At 58.6% G+C, this 18,251-nt stretch overlaps 1 protein-coding gene across 5 annotated transcripts; it reads right to left on the reverse strand.

Moving 5' to 3' along the window:
• Nucleotides 1-691: 691 nt before the first annotated feature.
• On the reverse strand, nt 692-17,359 carry KMT5A (lysine methyltransferase 5A). 5 transcript variants are annotated; one of them, XM_037051929.1, is made up of 8 exons: nt 17,259-17,359; nt 12,326-12,447; nt 11,070-11,229; nt 7,924-8,143; nt 7,556-7,643; nt 3,728-3,787; nt 2,365-2,555; nt 692-1,657 (listed from the first exon to the last, which is right to left on the reverse strand). In XM_037051929.1, the coding sequence occupies exons 1-8, from the start codon at nt 17,266-17,268 to the stop codon at nt 1,447-1,449; spliced, it is 1,062 nt and encodes a 353-aa protein (XP_036907824.1). In that variant the 5' UTR covers nt 17,269-17,359; the 3' UTR covers nt 692-1,446. The 5 variants fall into 5 exon arrangements, with proteins under 5 accessions (XP_036907824.1, XP_036907823.1, XP_036907827.1 ...); XM_037051928.1 differs by lacking the exon at nt 12,326-12,447 and adding an exon at nt 12,711-13,447 and having other exon boundaries at nt 17,259-17,349; XM_037051932.1 differs by lacking the exon at nt 17,259-17,359 and adding an exon at nt 12,711-12,817.
• Between the last annotated feature and the right edge of the window lie 892 nt (nt 17,360-18,251).

Raw genomic sequence — 18,251 nt, forward strand, 5'->3', positions numbered from 1 at the left:
TAAACCACAAACAGGCACAACCAGGACATTCTATCTCACATTGACACACTCCGTCGGATCCTCCTCCGACTGGCTGACCGCTGACCAGGCAAGTGTGGGCTGGGGGAAGGCTCCTTAGGTAGCACCGTCGTGAGGCTGGGGGGGCGGGGGCGGGGCTGGAGGGCATGGAGCTTGAGGACAGGTTCTCACACCTGTCTCCATTCACAGTTACCTGGGTCCAGGGGGCGCCAGGAGACCCCAGGTTAACGGAGTGAGAACCGGTCCCCATTCGTCGGGGAGGAGGAAGCTGCCCGTTCACTCCTCCTGCTGTCACAGTCAAGGTGAACACTGTACCCTCAGCCTTGATCCCTGGGGGCCGACCTGCGCCCTCCGCTCCCCTGGGGCGGCGGCCTGCGTTTTGCAGGAAGGACACCAGGCGGTCTGACAAACGGAAAGCCTGACAGCAGGTCTGGAACTTTCGACCCAGCAGAATCTGGTCGGGTGGGGGCGGGGCAGGTGGGGTGGGGGGTACTGGATAAGTAATTTCTGGTCCCACTACAAAACTTTATTTTTGATTAGAATAGAGTACCATCTCAAATCTCCTCTACAAAAACAAACAAAAAAACCAAACCAAGAGTAAAAGAAAAAAAAATGCAGCCACTCCACTCACTGTAAGACCTATGTACATGTAAGTTGTTTTCTGTGGTTTTTCTTTTTTAAATCTTTTTTGTTTTTTTCATTTTTATTATTTTTCTAAAATAAATTCAGTGTTCACATTTCTATAAAGAATCACCCCAGTTTTGGGAAGCCCTGCCCTGGCAGGGCCAGCTAAGCAATGCTTTTCCCTGCCCACAACTCCTCCGATGGCCGCCCTGGCGCTCCCAGGTGCCGGCCCAGCGGCAGCCCATGTAAGAGTAAACCGAGGCCCGGCCCGTGCCCAGGGGCCACCGGGGCGGCAAGCTTTCGAGAAAGCAGAGGGGAAGACTAACTTACTGCGAAACCCTTTTAAAAAATATTCATACACTCCCATGTGCGCCTGGCAAGACGTCAGGAAAACAAGAGCTTACATCCCGGCCGCCTGCGTGCGGACTTCGGGGCGTGGGAAAGAAGAGCCCCTGGCCCTGCGGCCGGAGGCAGGGGCGCCACCAGCTTCCTAGCCCGTGTCCGCCTCTCTCCTCGGACACCTGCACCGAGTCGCTGGCTTGCATGCACGGGAAGCACGGACGTCCGACTTGTATGCAAAAAAGGTACAAAAACAACTAGAATAGAAAAGTTTTGGTAATATAAGGCCATCTGTTCAAGTCCACCTTGGAAACCTGTAACAGATATTTAAATACTACAGTGAAAAGGCATCTTAATATACTTTTTAAAAACATCTGAAGTAATCTAAGATTAAGTGTGTAAAAAAAAAAAAAAGACACCTCCCTTTGAGGGCACTTTGTCCACGGCAGAGAGGGGGAGGGGCGGTCAATGCTTCAGCCAGGGGTAGGCTTCGATGGAAGCCCGGCTGCGGTCCCCGTAGTCGTACAGGAGCTCCTCCCCGGCCTCGATGTCGCGGGAGGCGATGAGGATGAGGTGAGGCACGCCGTCGATGTCGTGCAGCTTGGTCTGGCAGTTCCCACATTTGCTGTGGTTGATCAGTCTGCCCAGGCGGTTTGTCTCCCGGGTGGCGTCCACGCTGGGGGTGGGGGGGAGGGGGGGGAGGGCGGCAGAGGGTTATTACGTTGACAAAGAGGCTTTGGAACGCGGCCGAGTCGCTGCGTGCTCTCACCTCTGCCGGGACATTGATTTATGAGCCCCGTTTTTGGAAAAGCAATTTGACTCAAAAAACTATCTTGAAGAGCCTACAGGGGCACCGGGTGGGGTGTCTGGCCCGAGGGGTGGTGGGAGGGGAGGGGATGCAAAGGGCTCTTTGTGGAGGCCCTAGAGCGCTGTGGAGTTCTGCACAACAAAGAGTTCAATGGCAGGCAGCTGTGCCGGGTGGGGGGGCTGCACGTGGGGCAGGGAGTATGAGAACTCTGTACCTTCCACTCCATTTTGCTGGGAACCTAACCTGCTCTAGAAGTCTGTAAAAAAAAAAAAGCAATCAACTGCACTGGCCACATGGAGAGGGGGCAGCCGGGGAGTTTCAGAGCTGCCCTGGCCACGTGACCTGGGAGGGGGAGGCCGGGTGAGTCTCCAAGCAGCCCTCATGGGACCAGGCCCCCGCCACCCCCAGCACAGCCCCAATCCCAAAGACAAAAAAATGTAAGGGGGAGAGCGGCTCCGAAGCTTTGAAAAAGGGACCGAGCACCGTGTAGGACGCCGGAGCCACAGAGTCACAGAGTCAGGCGCTCGTGCCCGTGCGGCCTGTGCTCCTTGCCGCGGGCAGCACCCAGGACTCACCAGTAGGTTTTGCTCGAGTACTGGAAGTAGTACATGTAGCAGCCGGTGGAGGGGTCTTGTGCGTACAGGGCCTCCCGCTTCCTGGCGTCGGTGATCTCGATGAGGTCCCCGTGGTACTCCACCACGAACTCGCCCCGGGAGAACTGCTTGGTGGCGATCACGCCCCTGCCTTTGCCATCGATGAGGTCAATCTGTCGGGAGGTGATGAGACAGAGGAGACTGGTTCGTCACAGCCAGATGCCGCCACGTGTGGCCGGATCAGGGTGCCTGGGGCCACACCACTCACAGGACCCGCTTTCCTGAGGTCCGCGGTAGAGCCCATTCACTTTACACGGGCAGGAAACGCGTTAAACGTACACAGGTGTGCGCCTATTGCCTCGATCCACCACCCCTCATGAGAAATCTGCCCTCAGGTGGGTGTCTCCCCATTGTGCAGGTGAGAAAACTGAGGCTGAGAGAGGCAGAGCCATGTCCATGTGGTGTAGCGCAGACTGAAATGTCTGCAGGTGGCCTTCTGGAGGACGGCAGGACCCAGTGCCCTTCGTCTCCCCTTTATGCTGAAATTTACCCCCGTGTTCCCCCTCTCCCTGTTACAAACGCAGGGGAAGGCGCTGCGACCGGCCCTGACTTAGGTTCGGGTCTCCCACGTGGGCTAAAATCGGCACAGACCAGGGCTCTCCGACCCTGGACTCCCAACCAGACCCAGCGGGCCACTGGAGTTCCGCCCTTCTAGTCTGTCCAAATGTCTTTGCAATTTATCAAGACAAAAGCATGTCTCTTGGGCACTGCCATTTCCCAGAAAAGCGGGGTTTCCGAAAAACTTGTTCGTTTCTCCTTTTGAAAGTGTCCCCAGGCATCACACGAACTGAAGGAAACCAGTTACTGCAACAGCTACTTATTCCGCGGCGCCGTTAGTATGGAATGTGCACGACAGGCCGTCCAGGAGTCAGAGGGCGGAGGGCGGGCCGGGGGCGGGGCAGAGTGCGGGGCCGGGGGCGGGGCCGCTAATGGGACCCGGCAGCCATCCGGGAGGACGCGGGCTATGGAAGCGGCCGGGCGGCGCCCGCAAGGCACTGTGAGTGTGCTGCACGCCCTTCACCACAGACCGTGACGTGGCTAACGCCCTAACTTGTATGCTACGTGTATGTTAACGCAATTTTAAAAATGTCCCCTTGGGATGACACTTCACAGACGAGGTCTACCTGCTGCCTTCATAAGACGGACCCTGAGTGAGGGTTTCAGCGCCAGGCCCCGGGATGACCTAACAGTCTCACTAGCTAGTGATCACTAAAAGGTTAAAGCCACCTGCTGTCACCCTGACCTTCTTCAGTCCCTAACCTCGAGGGGCCCCCGCCGCCCTTACCTTCATTCCTTCTTCCTTCCCGCTTTCGATCAGCTCGTCTATTCTTCTCCTTTCTTCAGACTGGGAGGAAAACAAGACACACATCAGCCTTCTCTCCCAGGCCACTGTGGACCCGCCTGGGCGGCACCCTAAGGTCTCCCACAGCTGGCCTCCGTATCGGCCCCCAAGGATGCCCGAGCCCTCCAAGCACCCCCCTTTCTCATTGCCCATCTGTCGTGGACAATTTTGCAGCTTGGGGTTCACTTGGACCAGGAGGGACACAGAAGGGCCCAGGCAGAATCAGGGTGCGGCTGTGTCCTGTTCGGCCCACATGATTTAGAGAAGACTCTAACTCGAGGCAAAACCACCAGGGCTGGTCGCAGGCTGCACCCACGAGATGGGCGCAGCTGAGAAGGGGGCGCCACCTCATGGAGTCCACGCCACCCTGAACGCAGAGGCTGGCGAGGAGGGGATGCTCTGGGCTCACCTGTCCTGGGGGCCACCCCACCTCCAGCCCGGACCCTGGTCCCACCACTCTGCCAGCGCGCAGGGAGCTGGAGGGAGCTGAACAAAGACACACCAGGGGCCCAGCCCAGCACAGTGGGCAGCACCGTAGGAGCTGCGTGAGCAGCGGAGCTCAGACCCTCCCCACCCAGAGGGCCCACCTAGGGCAAAGCCTCGGCCAGTGGAGACTGCCTGTGGCCCATGGGGACCTTTCCAATTGCCAGTCCACTTGGGTTTACTGAGCACCTGTGGTCTGTGCTGGGGACACAGTAGTGAGCAAGACCAGGTTTCTGCAACCTTAGGAGGGGTTTTCAGGTGCTGCAGAAGACCCCCCACCCCACCACCTGGGACAGCCCAGAGCCCAGCTCCTTCCCATGTCCCCCGAGGCTTCGCAGCCAAGCCCGCTGGTGCCACCCAGACCCTCGCAGCCTCCTGGACTCAGCTCCAGCTCCACCCTGCCCCCCACCGTTGTCCACACAGCCTCCACAGGGGTCTTTCAGAGACAGATCCGGTGAGCTCGCGTTCCTGCTCACAACCTCTGGTGAGTTCTCTCAATGCCCTACTTTCCCGCACCCTTGTGCTTCTGTGCCAACAGTAGTGTCCCCTAGCCCGGCAGCCGTAACAGTGGGGAGACTGTGGAAGGGCCCGTGGGGACACTCCATACTGTCTTTGCAACTCCTCTGCAAATGTAGAAAATTATCCCCGAACAAAAACCTTATTTAAACTAAAATGCAAGCCTTTCAGTAGCTTCCCACTGCTACGGGGATGGAATCTGTTTTTCTGATGGCCTGTGACTTCCTCTTCCTGTGACTTCCGGTTCCACAGAGACCAGGCCTGGCCCCTGGGGCCTCGGCTCTGCACTCTGGCCCTTTTGGCTGCTTTTGCTTGGTCAGGCCTGCCTCAGGGCCCTTGCTCCTGCTCCTCCCTGCCTGGAGTGCCCTTCCCCCAGTCCATTCCCCTGGCCTCCTTCCTGCCTTGCACACTGGCTCTGCTGAGAAGGCACTCCCCTGGAGGAACGTCCCTGGCTGCCCTGGCTCAAGCAGTTTTGGCCCAGCCACACTACCAAACTACTGATCCACTCGTGTCAAAGGGCTCCCTGAAACTATCTTGCTTTTTGGCTGTTTTTAGCTGTGCCTGGTCTTGTTTACTGGGGCATCTCCTGGCCCAGAACAGTGCCGGCACATTAGGGAGCTCTCAAAGCAACCCCCCGAACAACGTGGACTCATTACTGAAGGACGAGGGCACAGCCTGGGGAGGAGCAGTACAGGGGGCTGAGTCAAGGGAGTAGCTGGAGCGAAAGTGGGGCAGACAACTGGGCAGCTTCCTGCCATGAGTGAGCGTGGCACCAAGGGATGGGCGGAGGGAAACTGGGACCGGCCTGAGGTCCCGCACACAGAGCCAAAGAGATTGAGTTTCCTTGCCCCCGTGGTCGGAGCATGTCTCCACCCAGCTTGAGGCTTCCTAGTCCCACAGCGGTCCCAAAGGCAGACTGAGCAGCAGGGACAGAAGTAAGACATCCCTGGCTATAGTCAGCAGGCTGCTGTGCACACTGGGCCCAGGGCTGGGCTGGGGATGGAGCCGGGCATGGCCAACCAGTGCGGCCCTGCCCCTGTGCTGGCTGTCACCCCCGTACCGCCAGGCCAGCCACCTTGGCGTGGCAACGTACCATTCGGGGCGGCTCTCCAGGTCCCACCCTCCTGCCTTGGCCCTGGCTGGCGCTGGCCCCACCCACGCCGTCCTCAGACCCACTGCGGTGTCCGCCAGGCTGTTCAGTGTCCGCCAGGCTGTTCGTCTCAGTGTCAGCCCTGGCTGCCCACACCCCTCGCGACGGTTCACCCGCCAGGGCCCCGGTTTCTGCTGCCCAGAAGGGCAGGCAGGTCAGCATTCCACCCCGGCCCACTGCCTGGCCAGCCACCACCTGGCCCCGGTGTTCACTGGGTAGTGCCAACACAAACACAGAGGCACCGCTCTCCATGCAGCGACAGAGTGGCTCCACTGGGCTGTGGACCAAGCTCCGGGGAGGCAAGTGTCCATCCCCCTCCACCCGTCTGCTGCAAGGCGCAGCAGACCTGCATGGCGTCCCATCACGGCCTTCACTGCCCAGACAGAAAGGCCCTTGTTTTTTTGTTAAAAAGGCCAACTCAGCTGCCCCACCCTGCAGTGTGGAGGGCCTCCCTGTGTGGGCACTCGGCAGCCTGCGGGGGCTGGGAGGCGTCTGGGCCCCGGGGCCTGCCACCACCTCAACCCCTGCCTCGCCCTCCTCACTGCTGACTCCCACACCGACTCAGCACAGCCCCCCACAGTGGCCAAGCTTGCGAGCAGCTGCTCTGGGCCCCAGACACACCTTCCTGAGGAAGCGGAGTCAAAGCTGCTCACCCGGGGAGCATGTGGACCCTTGTCTTGTTTTTCTGGTCAATGGAGCCCCACCCACGCGAAGGAAAAAGAGACAAACAGCACACCAGGCCGCCACATCTGCGCCCGTAGGGTTAACGGAACAATTGCTGAAGGAGGCTAGTGCAGCGGGCCCCCAGCTCTCTGTGGGGGTGGCAATTCTGCGTAGGGCTCCGCCACCACCTTCAGGTGGCTGTGGGTGTGGGGGAGGGCAGAGGGGCTGCCCAGGCGCCCCAAGTGCAGGCCAGGGGGAAGCGGCCGGTGGGCTGCAGGGCTGACCACGCGGGGCTTTCCTTAACAGCCAGGTGCTAACCACCTCCCACGGCGTTAAATACCAGTGGACTGCTCGGCACTCTGCAAACACTCCAGTGGGCAGGGGCCCCCCATCCAGCTGGCCTTCCCACCCGTTTTTCAGGGCCCGCGGCTGGGTGTCAACGAGCAAAGAGGAGCCCTGGGACATGATGACGCCAAGGGAACACAGCACCTACTGTGTGCCGGACACAGTTCTAAGTGCATCAGCATCCTCCCAGTGAGCCCACAAGGTACTCCATCTTCCCATTCTAGAGAGAGGGCAGCCGAGGCACAGGGCAGCCAGAAACCAGCCCAGGGCGACACGACCAGTCCCTGCTCTGCACGGCCCGAGACCCAACTTGAGGACCGCCAGACAGCAGCCAGACGGGCCCAGGCTCCCCAGCCCCGCCCACAAGTCCTGGATAAGCCCTCAGGGCAGCACCTGGCTCCCCAGCCACAGGTTCCAAGGAGCCTTCCCAGAGGAATCTTAACCAAGCCACAAGGTGACCCCGAGTGTTATGATGGCCCCCATTAGAGCAAGGAGACGACCGAGGCCAAAGAGGCAGACCCTCGCCCCAGATGACAGAAGGACAGCCCAGCCGCCCGCTGTGCCACCCTGCCCCGTGGGGAGCTGGCACGAAAACCACGCGACTCCAACTCTACCTGCAGCTCCGCTTTGCTCTTCCTGGAGCTCCTCCGCACGGGGTAGAAATCTGTGAGTTTGCGGTTCTGCTGCGTCCTGCCTTGAGCTCTGGGGAGGGGAGGGGGAGAGAGGACCACGCTCGCACCTGGAGGCACGCAGCTCTCTGGAAACCGCGTCATCGCTTAAACACCTGTCGTCCCACGGGATGTCTTGGACACAGGGAGGGGAGGGCTCTTGGGTTCTGGACAGACACACGCCAGACTGAGATGCTGACAAGTAACGGGGCCCCTGGGGGAGACTGGAGAGAGGGGCGCCTCCGCAGGGGGGGGTGGGAGGGCGGCGCCCGGGCTGGGGAGACGACGCTGCCGCAGGGCACCGGGGCTCTTACTTTTTCCGAGTGGCCTGCTTGCCCTTGCCCTGCTTCTTCAGGGCCGGCTTGGCGACGGCTGCGTTGGGGGAATCACAAGACGAGGTCGGAGTTTTTGGAGGTTCTGCTGCTTCGGATTTTTGGTTTGGAAAAGGTGCCAGGGGACCTCTCCTGGCGTCTTTGATCTTTAGTTCCTCGGACTTCATGGTGCTTCGGATGGCATTCCCTGTGGTTCTCTTCTCTGCAGGCAGAGGGTGGAGAGAGGAGATTGACTCTGGACGCTGTGTTCAGATTGCTAACCCAGGCGCTGCGTGCGAGGACAGGGGCGTGGGTGTGTGGGGCAGGTGCGCCCTCAGCTTACTCAGCCTGGTGTCAGCTACCAGCTACCGGGGGAGGGTCGCCTGGCTCTACACTGGACCCAGACACCGGGCAGAGCTGTTGGGTTTCAGGCTTCTTTCCCAGCTTTACTGACACGTGACCGACATAGAGCAAGGGACTCAAGTGGGCCTAGCGGAGTGGGCCTGGTTCATGAACACATCTGGTCTTCTCCATCTGGAGGGGGACAGACCCCAAAGCAGAAGCACCAGGCAGCAATCCCGGCACGAGCGCCCAACCAACAGCTTTCAGAACCAGGGATGCAGGCTCCCATAAAAAAGCAAAGTACCCAAAGCGTGGGCCAGTGTCGGTCGCCAGGAGTGGGCTCCCTGCAGAGGCTCCTCCGCAGGCGCTACCTGTGCCCTGCACCTCACAGTTCCCACCTCCAGCGGGGTCCCAGCTAAGCAGTCACCAGGCTCTCAGCGCAGCACCCAGACGCCAGTCAGGGCGCTGAGAGCCAGGGGCGTGGAAAATGGTTTGTTACTAAAATGGTTGTGGAGGCTCAGGCCTGGGGAGCAAGCCACTTTCTAAAAAATGGCTTACTTTTTAAAAAAAAATTTTTATGCCCTGGCTGGTGTGGCTCAGTGGATTGAGCGCAGGCCTGCGAACCAGATGATCGCGGTTCGATTCTCAGTCAGGGCACATGCCTGGGTTGCAGGCTAGTTCCCAGCAGAGGACTCACGAGAGGCAACCATACATTGATATTTCTCTCCTTCTCTCCTTCCCTTCCCCTCTAAAGATAAATAAATAAAATCTTAAAAAAAGAAGAAGAAAATTTTTTTATTTATTTATCTTTAGAGAGAGGGGAAGGAAAGGAGAAAAAAGGGAGAGAAACATCAATGTGTGGTTGCCTTTGCCTTTCAAGCATCCCCTGCTGGGGACCTGGCCCACAACCCAGGCATGTGCCCTGACTGGGAATTGAACCGGCAACCCTTTGATTCATAGGCCTGCGGTCAATCCACAAGCTACACCAGCCGGTCAAAAAAGATGACTTAAAAAAAAATAAAAAAAAATAAGTCAATGATACATGGCTGGCGGGAACGCACCGTGGTGTGCTCGTTTTGGAGAAGAGTGGCAGTTCTTCCCAAACGTAAACATAACCCTGGCTGGGCAGCTCAGCTGCTTAGAGCATCGTCCTGATACACCAAGGTTGTGGGTTCGATCCCCAGTCACAATCAAGAATGAAGCCATGAATGCATAAGTAAGTGGAACAACAAATTGATGTCTCTCTCTCTCTTGCCCCCTTAAATCAGTCAATTCAAAAACTTACATAAAAGGAACTAAAACATGATGCTCAGTGAAAGAGGCCGGCACACAAGGCTACGTGTTAAGCGATTCCATTTATAGGACTCGTCCATAACAAGCAAATCCATAGAGACACAAAGTAAACTGGTAGTTGCCTGGGTTGGGGGAGGGGAGAAACAGGGTGTAGCTGCTCACTCCTGGTTTCCTTTGGGATGAGGAAAGATCAGCAAATGCACCACAACCCCTCCAGGCCACTCTCCCGCCCGTCCGTGCCCTCTCCAGTGGAACCGGAGGAAGCGAGGGCCAGGGCGTCGTGCACGGCCCCAGGAGCCTGGTGCCCACGAACGTCAGCCGTCTGGACGAAGGCTGAGGATCAAGGATGACAGCCTGGCCCTTTGGAGCCTGGCCTCCAAAGCACATGGGGCCCGAAATGCTACTCACTGCCATCTAGTCTCAGTTGGAGCCACAAGAGCCTGACTGGGCACCTTGTCACCGCTGAGGGCCTTTACCCCCACCCCACCCCTGCCCCCCTCGACGGAAGGGGCTGCCCTAAGAGGTCCCGTGCAGGAAGGAGCAGGGTGACGAAGGCCGCAGAGGGCGGGCTGCCGGGAGGAGCCCCTCACGAGGCCCTTTGGCGCCCACGCTTTGACCGCTCTTCAGCGTAGCCCTGAGTTCCCCCACTTCAAGAGGGGCGAGCTGCCCGAGCCTCCTCCGCAGCAGTGGTGGAGCGAGGGTTCGAGCCCAGGTCCTTTGAAGGCCAAGAAAACAGCACTGCCCTGCGCACTGGGCGCAACAGGCGAGCGGGGCTGGCCGAACCCACCACCACCTAAGGCACCTCCTGTGAGTAAATACAAGGCTTCCTTGTGTGGAGAGGCTCCTTTAAGGCAACTTTTACGAGAAGGGAGCGGGGTGAACTGGGAAGAGCTCACGGGGCCGGTGCCACCGGGAAAGGGAACATTTGGATGAGAGCAGACCTCCAGCAGGCTTCAGCTCGTTTTGTGGGGCCAGAGGGAATGTTCAGTGACCATATATTTATTGTCTTGTTCAACATTTTAATTCATTGCAGGCTATATGTGCTTTAGAGAGTAGCTCTGAACGCTCAAATGGAAAGAACTTTAGAAATGAGGTCAAGGCCAGCTCATAAAAGGGAAGGAAGTCAGGGCCTGGTGTTCACACAACAGTTAGAACACAAGCGTCTGGTGTGTTGGACCCGGACTCGTAACTTCTGCACGCTGGCGCCCATGGGCCTCTTTAACGGCAAGTCAGGTGTGTTATCTTTGCAGTTTGGCAGGACGATCGGCTTGAAGGACATGCCAACTCTTGTGAAAGCAGGAGAACCTGTCAGACCAACAGCAGGCTCGCCCTGGGAGAGGCCGCCCTTTCCCCTGGGCCCACGTTCCTTAGCAGCAACCGGGAACATGGCTCCTTCGAGCCCGGGTTTGAAAGAGAAGGCTGGGCGAAAATGTACCGTAGGTGTGTGATTAGGAGGAGAGAGGTTTCTGCGGCCCAGCCAGCCGTGGTCAGAGCGGGGCCACCCGGAGGCTTACCTTCCCGTCTCCGGTAGATGCTGCCGGCAAACGGCTTCCCCTGGCATCGGACTTGGTGATGTGTGACCGAGTTCTCTTCCTGGAGCGGGGAGCGCATCCCAGAGCATTTGTTGGGGCTCATATAGGCGTAGATCTTGGACTGCCCGGCAAACACGTTCTCCTAGAACGACAAACGCGCTTTCTGAAAGAGGCTCCAAGGAGGAGAGGCCACGGCGCTTCGTGCAGAAGGGGCGAGCAGAGCGCAGACAAAAACCCGACATCATCCTCTCTCCGGACCGGTCGCCAGCCCCGGCAGGGCGTCGGAAGGTTTTGGACCTCCCAGGTCTAAGTCGGCCTTCTCCTGAACAAATGTGGTCTCCTAGTGCTGGTCACTAAGGGGGCATCTGGCCAGTGGGAGAACCAGCCGTACACAAAGGTCTACGTATGGCGGAGAGACCCACCAGTAACAGGGAAGTCGGAAGGACCCGGAGTGAACAAAAGAGGGCTGGGAAGGGCTGGCCTGTGGGCAGGAGCTGCAGGGACTCTAGTGCGGAAACAGGCCTCAGGGAAGCTGATTAACCACTTCTTGGTCTGGAGGTCAGCTGGTAGGACCTGTCACGACTGCCTGAACCTTCTGTGTGCCCGAGTCTGGCCCCTCTCAAACCAAAGCAGCCCAGCAGCCTCCCGGGCCGCAGGAGGGACTGCGGCTGGAATCCTCCAGGGTAACTGCGGGTGGCTGGGGAGTGGAGTGCTAATGAAAGCGCGGGCTGGTGCCAGCACACCCAGGGAGTTGCTCTATTGCAAATGGCACCTCGGCACCAACGGGAGTGGGCAGGCGGTGGGCCAGCCAGGTCACTGCTGGCGTTTACGGGTGAGGGGCCTCACCTCTGAGTAAGCACAGACCGCAGGAGAAACTATGCTAGGGCCTTTCTGCCTAGCGAGCTATTCAACACCAAGTCAGCGACACCCGGCAGGCACCGCACACCCCGGGAAGTCAGCCACCTCTAGAGCAGCTGGGTCTCGGGTTTGGAAATGCCATACAGACACAAACTTTTCCGAGGTCAAACACAGCCCGGGTCATGGCGGAGCAAGGGTGGACGCCACTCCCAGGCAGGCAACAGAAAAGAAAGCTGCCCAGCTGGGCGTCCCGCCCGCATCCCGGCCCCACGGCGGCGGGCGGGGGCCGCGGGGCAAGCCCACGTGCTCGCGGAGCGGGGCCGCGGGGGCACCCGGCCCTCGGGGCGTGCTGAGTGAGTGCGGGGAGGGTGCCTGCTTACCCCGTTGGTGCGGGGCCTCCCCGGGCCCCTCCGCTCCACAATCTCCGGGCCCGGGGCCGTCGCTGCCACCGCCTCCGCCGCCGCCGCCACCTCCACCGCGCGGGGCTTGGACATCTTCCTGCCTGGAGAGGGGGACCCAGGGGAAGCGGGGGAGGGGGCGCTCAGGGCGCGGCGGGGCGGGGAGCGGGGCCGACCGGGCCGGGCGCCACGGCGGCGCCTCCCGCCGCAGCCATGTTCCGAGGGCCCGACGGCGATGGGCCGCCCGTACCACCGGAGGCAGGGGCCGGCCGGGCCAGGCCGGGCCCCGCACAGAACTCCCGCCGCCCAGCCTGGCCGGGCCCCTCGCGCCGCCCGCCCCCCGCGCGGCCGGGCCCGACACACCCACCTGCAGCCCGGCCAGGCCCATGGCGGCTCTCCCGGTGCCCTCGCTGCGGCCCGGCCACCACCGCTCCCGTAGCCACTGTTGCTGTTGCTGCCGCCGCCACCAGCGCCGCCGCGGCGCCCCGGGGAAGGGCCGGCGGCGCCCCACGGCGCCCCCTTCCCCCATGGCCTGCGAGGCAGGGCCCGGCACCCGCGCGCCGCGGCAGCCCCAGCCGGCCTGGGATCGAGGACGCAGGGAGGGAGGCGCTGGCGGCACTTCCTCCGCGATCTGCCCGCTTGCCACCGCCCACCGTCCGGCTCCGGGCGCGGGGAGGGGCTGGCGGGGGCGGCGCTGCGAGGCTCCGGGGGAGGGAGGCAGGGCGGGCAGCGCGGCCATGACGAATCCCGACTCGGGCGCGCCCCCTCGCGTGTGTCCTCAGCCACTCGCGGAGGTAGGGGTGGGTAAGCGGAGAATGACAGCCCAGGCTCTCTGCCCGCCAGGCGGCTTCGCTCGCTGGCTCACGGATATTTTGGGAGACCCGTCCGTGCCAGACGCAGTCAGCAGCGGTGTGCCCGAGCCTGGGCTCACGAGGCGTTTTTTGTGGGCATTTAATCCTTCCCGTAAGCCCATGGGGCCGGGTTCTCAAGCAAACCCGTTTAAGACGTGGATACCGAGTCTTAAGGGAGGTGCAGGGGCTTGCCCAAGGCCACAGAACTAGAGGGTGACAACCCCGGGTCGACTGTACTTGACAGGTACAGGCCCTGGGGAGAGAGAGCCAGGGTTACAATGGAAAGTTCGCTGGGTCTTCTTTCATGCACGTTACCCCGCTCAGACACCGCACCAGCCCTAGGAAGGCGGGCGCTGTTGTTCTTTCCCACAGAAGGGGAAAACGAGGGTCAGAAAGATGAGGAGGGTGGCCGAGCTCTCGGAACCACAAATGAGTTTCCAGGCAAGTGACCCCAGAGTCTACACTCCCAGCCACTACCCTTCCCGGTTCAAGGAAGGAAATTACAGTTGGGAAGAGCGTGTGGTATTGCAGAAGGGTGTAGCAAGTACCCAGGTTCTCCTGTCCCCTCCCATTCTCCCAGGAGCAGGTGCTCAAAACCTACTGGAGAGTCCCTGGGTGTAGGGGGGGGAGGGGGTCCAGGAACGCTGGCATCTGATCCATGGCCCCCACCCCTACCCCCAGCTCAGTGCCCTGGGCCACCGCACTGTAGTCTGCGGGCGGGAGGCCAAAGAGTCCCTGTATTTGTGCAAAGTCAGATGTAAACAAGACACCTCTAGGCACCTCGCTGGCACTGCTAGGGTCACGATCAGCGAGCAAGGATTGGGTTTCTCTCCCTGCCTCAGCCCCAGAGGGGCTTTGCAACTGTGGCCAAGTCACTGTCCCAGTCTAGGCCTCGGTGTCCGCATGGATAAAGGTCAAGGACCTTGAATTCCATGACCTAGCCAGGGCGCCTTCCAACAACCACAGGTTAAACGAATAGCTGTCACTTTAAGTAGCTACACCTTAGAAGGAATAAGACTGAGTGGGATTAGATGGCAGGACACTGCTCAGGAACCAGCTTCTCAAATCTGCTCAGGATTTAGCATCCTTCAGGGCAGGGCTGGGGACCGCCCCCCCCCCCCAGCCACTGCACTTCCCACTCGAACACCAGGAGGCCATGCTGATAGTAAAAGAAGATGCTACAGTGACACTTGGACAGCCATCTGAAACAGTGTCTGTCACATCTGCGGGACAGAGAAGGTTTTTCAGATGCCAAACTATTAGGGGAATCACCGTTTGAGAACAGGAAGCACCTCACTCACTCCGTACACTATTTTAAGCCCCGCCCCTCGCTCACATACCCTTGGCCACAGTGCTCTCAATTTCAACCGAGTGCAGGGGATACAGTAAATATAAGTCTAGCACTCACTCCTCGCCACTCTGTAGCTGTACGGCCTAGAAATTCTAACACAAATCATTCCATATAAGTTTTAAAACAGCCTTCCCTTTCTCTGTACAGAAGGTGTTCTATGTACATATAGCAAATACACCCACCAGCAGAGAGCAAAACTCTTAGACATTGCCCAGGATCTCACGGAGATAGAATTCAAAAGCAGTGACGTGAAGAGCTGGCCCTTATCAAATGTCCACTGTAAGTTCGGGCCTGTAATGGGCATCATTAAGTCAAGCCTTCCCGACCCTTTATGAGAGGGTGCTATTCCTACTTCACGGACGTAGAGATTAAGGCTCAGGGAAGAGAAGCCTCACTTGCCAAGGGTTCTGGGCCCGGTGCTGCGGAATGAGGGCAGTTTGCCCTGCAGGACGGATGTTGCTTCCCTTGAGCTCCGACACTAACGTGGCAATTCACTGATTCCGCAAACATTTTCTGGAGACCTGCTTTGTTTCAAGCCCCGTGGGGAGGTGAACACAGAGAGCGATGGGGAACGGCGAGGACTGCTGTCCTAAGAGCAACGGGAGGCTGGGGGTGGGGGCGAGTGGCGGTGGCATGGTAAAACTCTGCATCCTAGCTGCTGAGGGATGATCAATCGGCAGGAGGTGGCCAAAGAGCAGAGAGACCAGTCAGCAGACCCTCTGACAGTCGAGGGCAGTCGAGGGGCTGGGCCTCCTCAGACGGACACCCGCAAGGTTGAAAACACGTACACGATTCCGAAACTTCAAACCCAGAGAGGAGTCACCTGTTGTCTGAACCTTTAAGTTTGTGGGGCCCAGCGGGCCTCTCAAAGTGAACTACAGGTGGCCTCACAAAGTGGTGTTTGTCCCAAAGACCACTTCTCTAGAAGGAAAGAAAAACACCAACCGCTCGTTTGAAGTACTGTAAGTGATTTGGTGTCTATGACACCAAATGCCGCATGTTTGCAAGAGCAATGCAGCCCAAGAAATAAATGACTACTGATTTGGGGGGGGGTCAAGTGAGACCGTGGAAATCACTAACCAATAAACTACAAAGGTGGTATGGAAGCCTGCCTGGGCAGCAGCTGGGAGCTCCCGTCCTGCTTAGCTGAGACAGGTGCGAGGGGAACCGGCAGAGGCACAGGGGCTAGAGAGCGACTTTGGACTTCAGCTCCCACCTCTGAGAAATGGAAATAACAATTTGTAAAGATTAACATTTTATGACGTGCCTAGCCCTTAATGGTAATTATTAAGTATTGGTAATTAATAAGTATTATTTGGCCCATGTGGTGAAGTATTTCAGTATTTCAATGGCCAAGTGCTTAGCTTTGCCCCCCTCCCCCCCAAGGATTAATTAAAGCAAGCTATGTTTTTAAATGCTCTACTGTTGAAATAGGTAGATTAAACGATTTTACTGTGATGGGAAAATGAATTGGGGAAGCATATTTTATTAATGTTTGTCAGATAAATTAGTCAGATATTATTAATATACTTTTAGATGCTTCACACTTTTCTGGAGAAAAACAGTCGTCTTAATTTCCTCTGTGGATTGAGTTATTAAGCTCTGTAACTTGAAGTTCATTATTGCCTCATTTCTTAATCAGAATCTGGGTAAGTCTTATCCCAAAAGGCCCTAGAGGGACGCTGGGAGAATGAGTGGTGCAGCTGGGTGCAGGCCCTGAAAAACAGAGGGGCCCCATCAGCATTTGCCAAAGGAGCCCTTATTTTACTCCTTATTACTGCTCTAGGGAGCATACTGCATTAAGGCCAATTCCTAGTGAAATGCAACGCCTTAGAATATTGAGAAAAATGTAAAACCTCAACTTACTTTCTAAAAATAATAATGCTAGTCAACTGTTACGCTCAAATTTTTGCATGAAGGAGACACAGCGGATGGAAATGATGGGAAGCTGGGTATCGCTTTGCCGCCTAACGTGGGTCTCACTGTCCCGACAGCAAACTAAGTGTGCAAAGAAGGACTTCGGGGCGGGGGGGGGAGCAGGGACATTGCCTCTCCTGGCTGTGCTGTCTGTCCCTCCCACCCAAGCCATCTCACACGGGCAGGAGTCCGGACCAGCTGCGGAACGAAGGGCCTCCCCGGGAGGTGCCAGGGAACGCGCCTCACCCCCAACTGGAGCCGCGGGGCCGGGTCCCTGTCCCGGCGGCGTAGAGCTGACTCAGGGCGCGGGGACAGAAGGCAGGCGCCTGCCGTGGCCTCCACTCGGACGCGCTCCCCATGATGTGGGTTCCCGATCTGAGCCCTCGCCTCAGGGTCACCTCCTTTCCTCAGCAGAGAGAGCCCAGAGCGAGAGAAGCCTCGCCCTCCCCAGTCTTGACAGCAATGACAACCATTCCCTGGAGGTGACCTGCGCTTTAGTTTCCAAAGGGTTTTGACATATGGACCCGCTGCCTCTGCAGAGGCAGGCCTGCGCGTGCCCACACTTAGGGGAAACCGAGGCACGGGAGTGGGAGGGGCTTCTGGAAGCTTGAGGGGTGGGTGAGGAGCTTGGAAGGTTCCTCAGCGCCCCACATCTCCCACCCACGGTCCACGCGCTCCATCGGAGCAGCCCGCAGGAGGGTGCCTCCCCGCCGCCACCGCCCCTCCCGCCACCCCGGTCCCTCTCCAGCGCGACCCCCAGCCCAGCAGCCCAGGCGCTGACCACCTGGGCAAATACCTCTAGCCATGACCCCGGTCTGTCACCGCCTAGGATCTCCCGGGAAACGCAGCTTTCGAAAAAAGTTGCAACAACTGTAGCCAACTGCTCCGCAGAGCACCGGCTGCTGCCCTGATTGGCGCGGTCGCCCGCCTCTCCCCTTGCTGCGTGCCGTGATAGGCGAATGGTAGGGAAAGCCCGCCTTTCTCCCCGCCTCCCCGGCTGGGGGCGGGGTGAGCGGCCGCACTTTCTACAAACGCTTTCGGGACAGGTCCCGGAGGAGGTGGTGATGTGGGGGTGTTTAAATTTTACCGTCTCCCTGCGCTGATTGGCTGCGTTGGAAGGACACCCGAGCTGCCATTGGAGGCTCCAAACTCCGCCCTCTCACAGAGCCGAAACTCAGCCTCTGGAGGTTTAATCAAGTGGCTGGAAGACCCGGTTCGCAGACTCCAGGGACTTCCGGTTTTTTCTCCAACTTGACCAAAACCCGACTTTGACCCGCTACATCCCCATAAGACCTGGGAAGCGTGGCTCCCAGCAGATGGGTATCTCCAGCACCTTGACCTCTTCCAGCAGTTTAATCCATTCCTTCCTAGGTTCGAAAGGTTTACTGAAACGGTCTATTATGCCATTAGTCAAAACCTGCTGGCCTAGCTCCGACCAGCTAACCGAGTCAGTGGGTAAGCCTAGAACCTAAGGGAGCCGTAGCCCACCTATCACAGATGGGGAAACAAGGCCGGAGGGAACAGCTAATTTACTTGTTGCCCACAGTCACCCAGCAGTTTAATTGCAGGGTCTGGATCAATCTTTGACTATTAGCTCACTGGATGATTACCTGAACCTCAGGGAAACAACCCCGCAGTGCTCCCCACCCAGGGGAGCCTTCCTCCCTTTGGTTCCAGAGAAGCACAGGTGTACTGGATATTTTGTAAACTCAGGGAAGGTATCCAGTTGTTTCCCTTGGGGTCCCTTCTGAGGATGTTGGCAAATGTCACTCACTCATCCATTCTCCCT

The sequence above is a fragment of the Sturnira hondurensis genome, unplaced genomic scaffold, assembly GCF_014824575.4.
Source record: "Sturnira hondurensis isolate 20B ecotype Veracruz unplaced genomic scaffold, ASM1482457v3 Scaffold0007406, whole genome shotgun sequence".
Lineage (NCBI taxonomy): Eukaryota > Metazoa > Chordata > Mammalia > Chiroptera > Phyllostomidae > Sturnira > Sturnira hondurensis.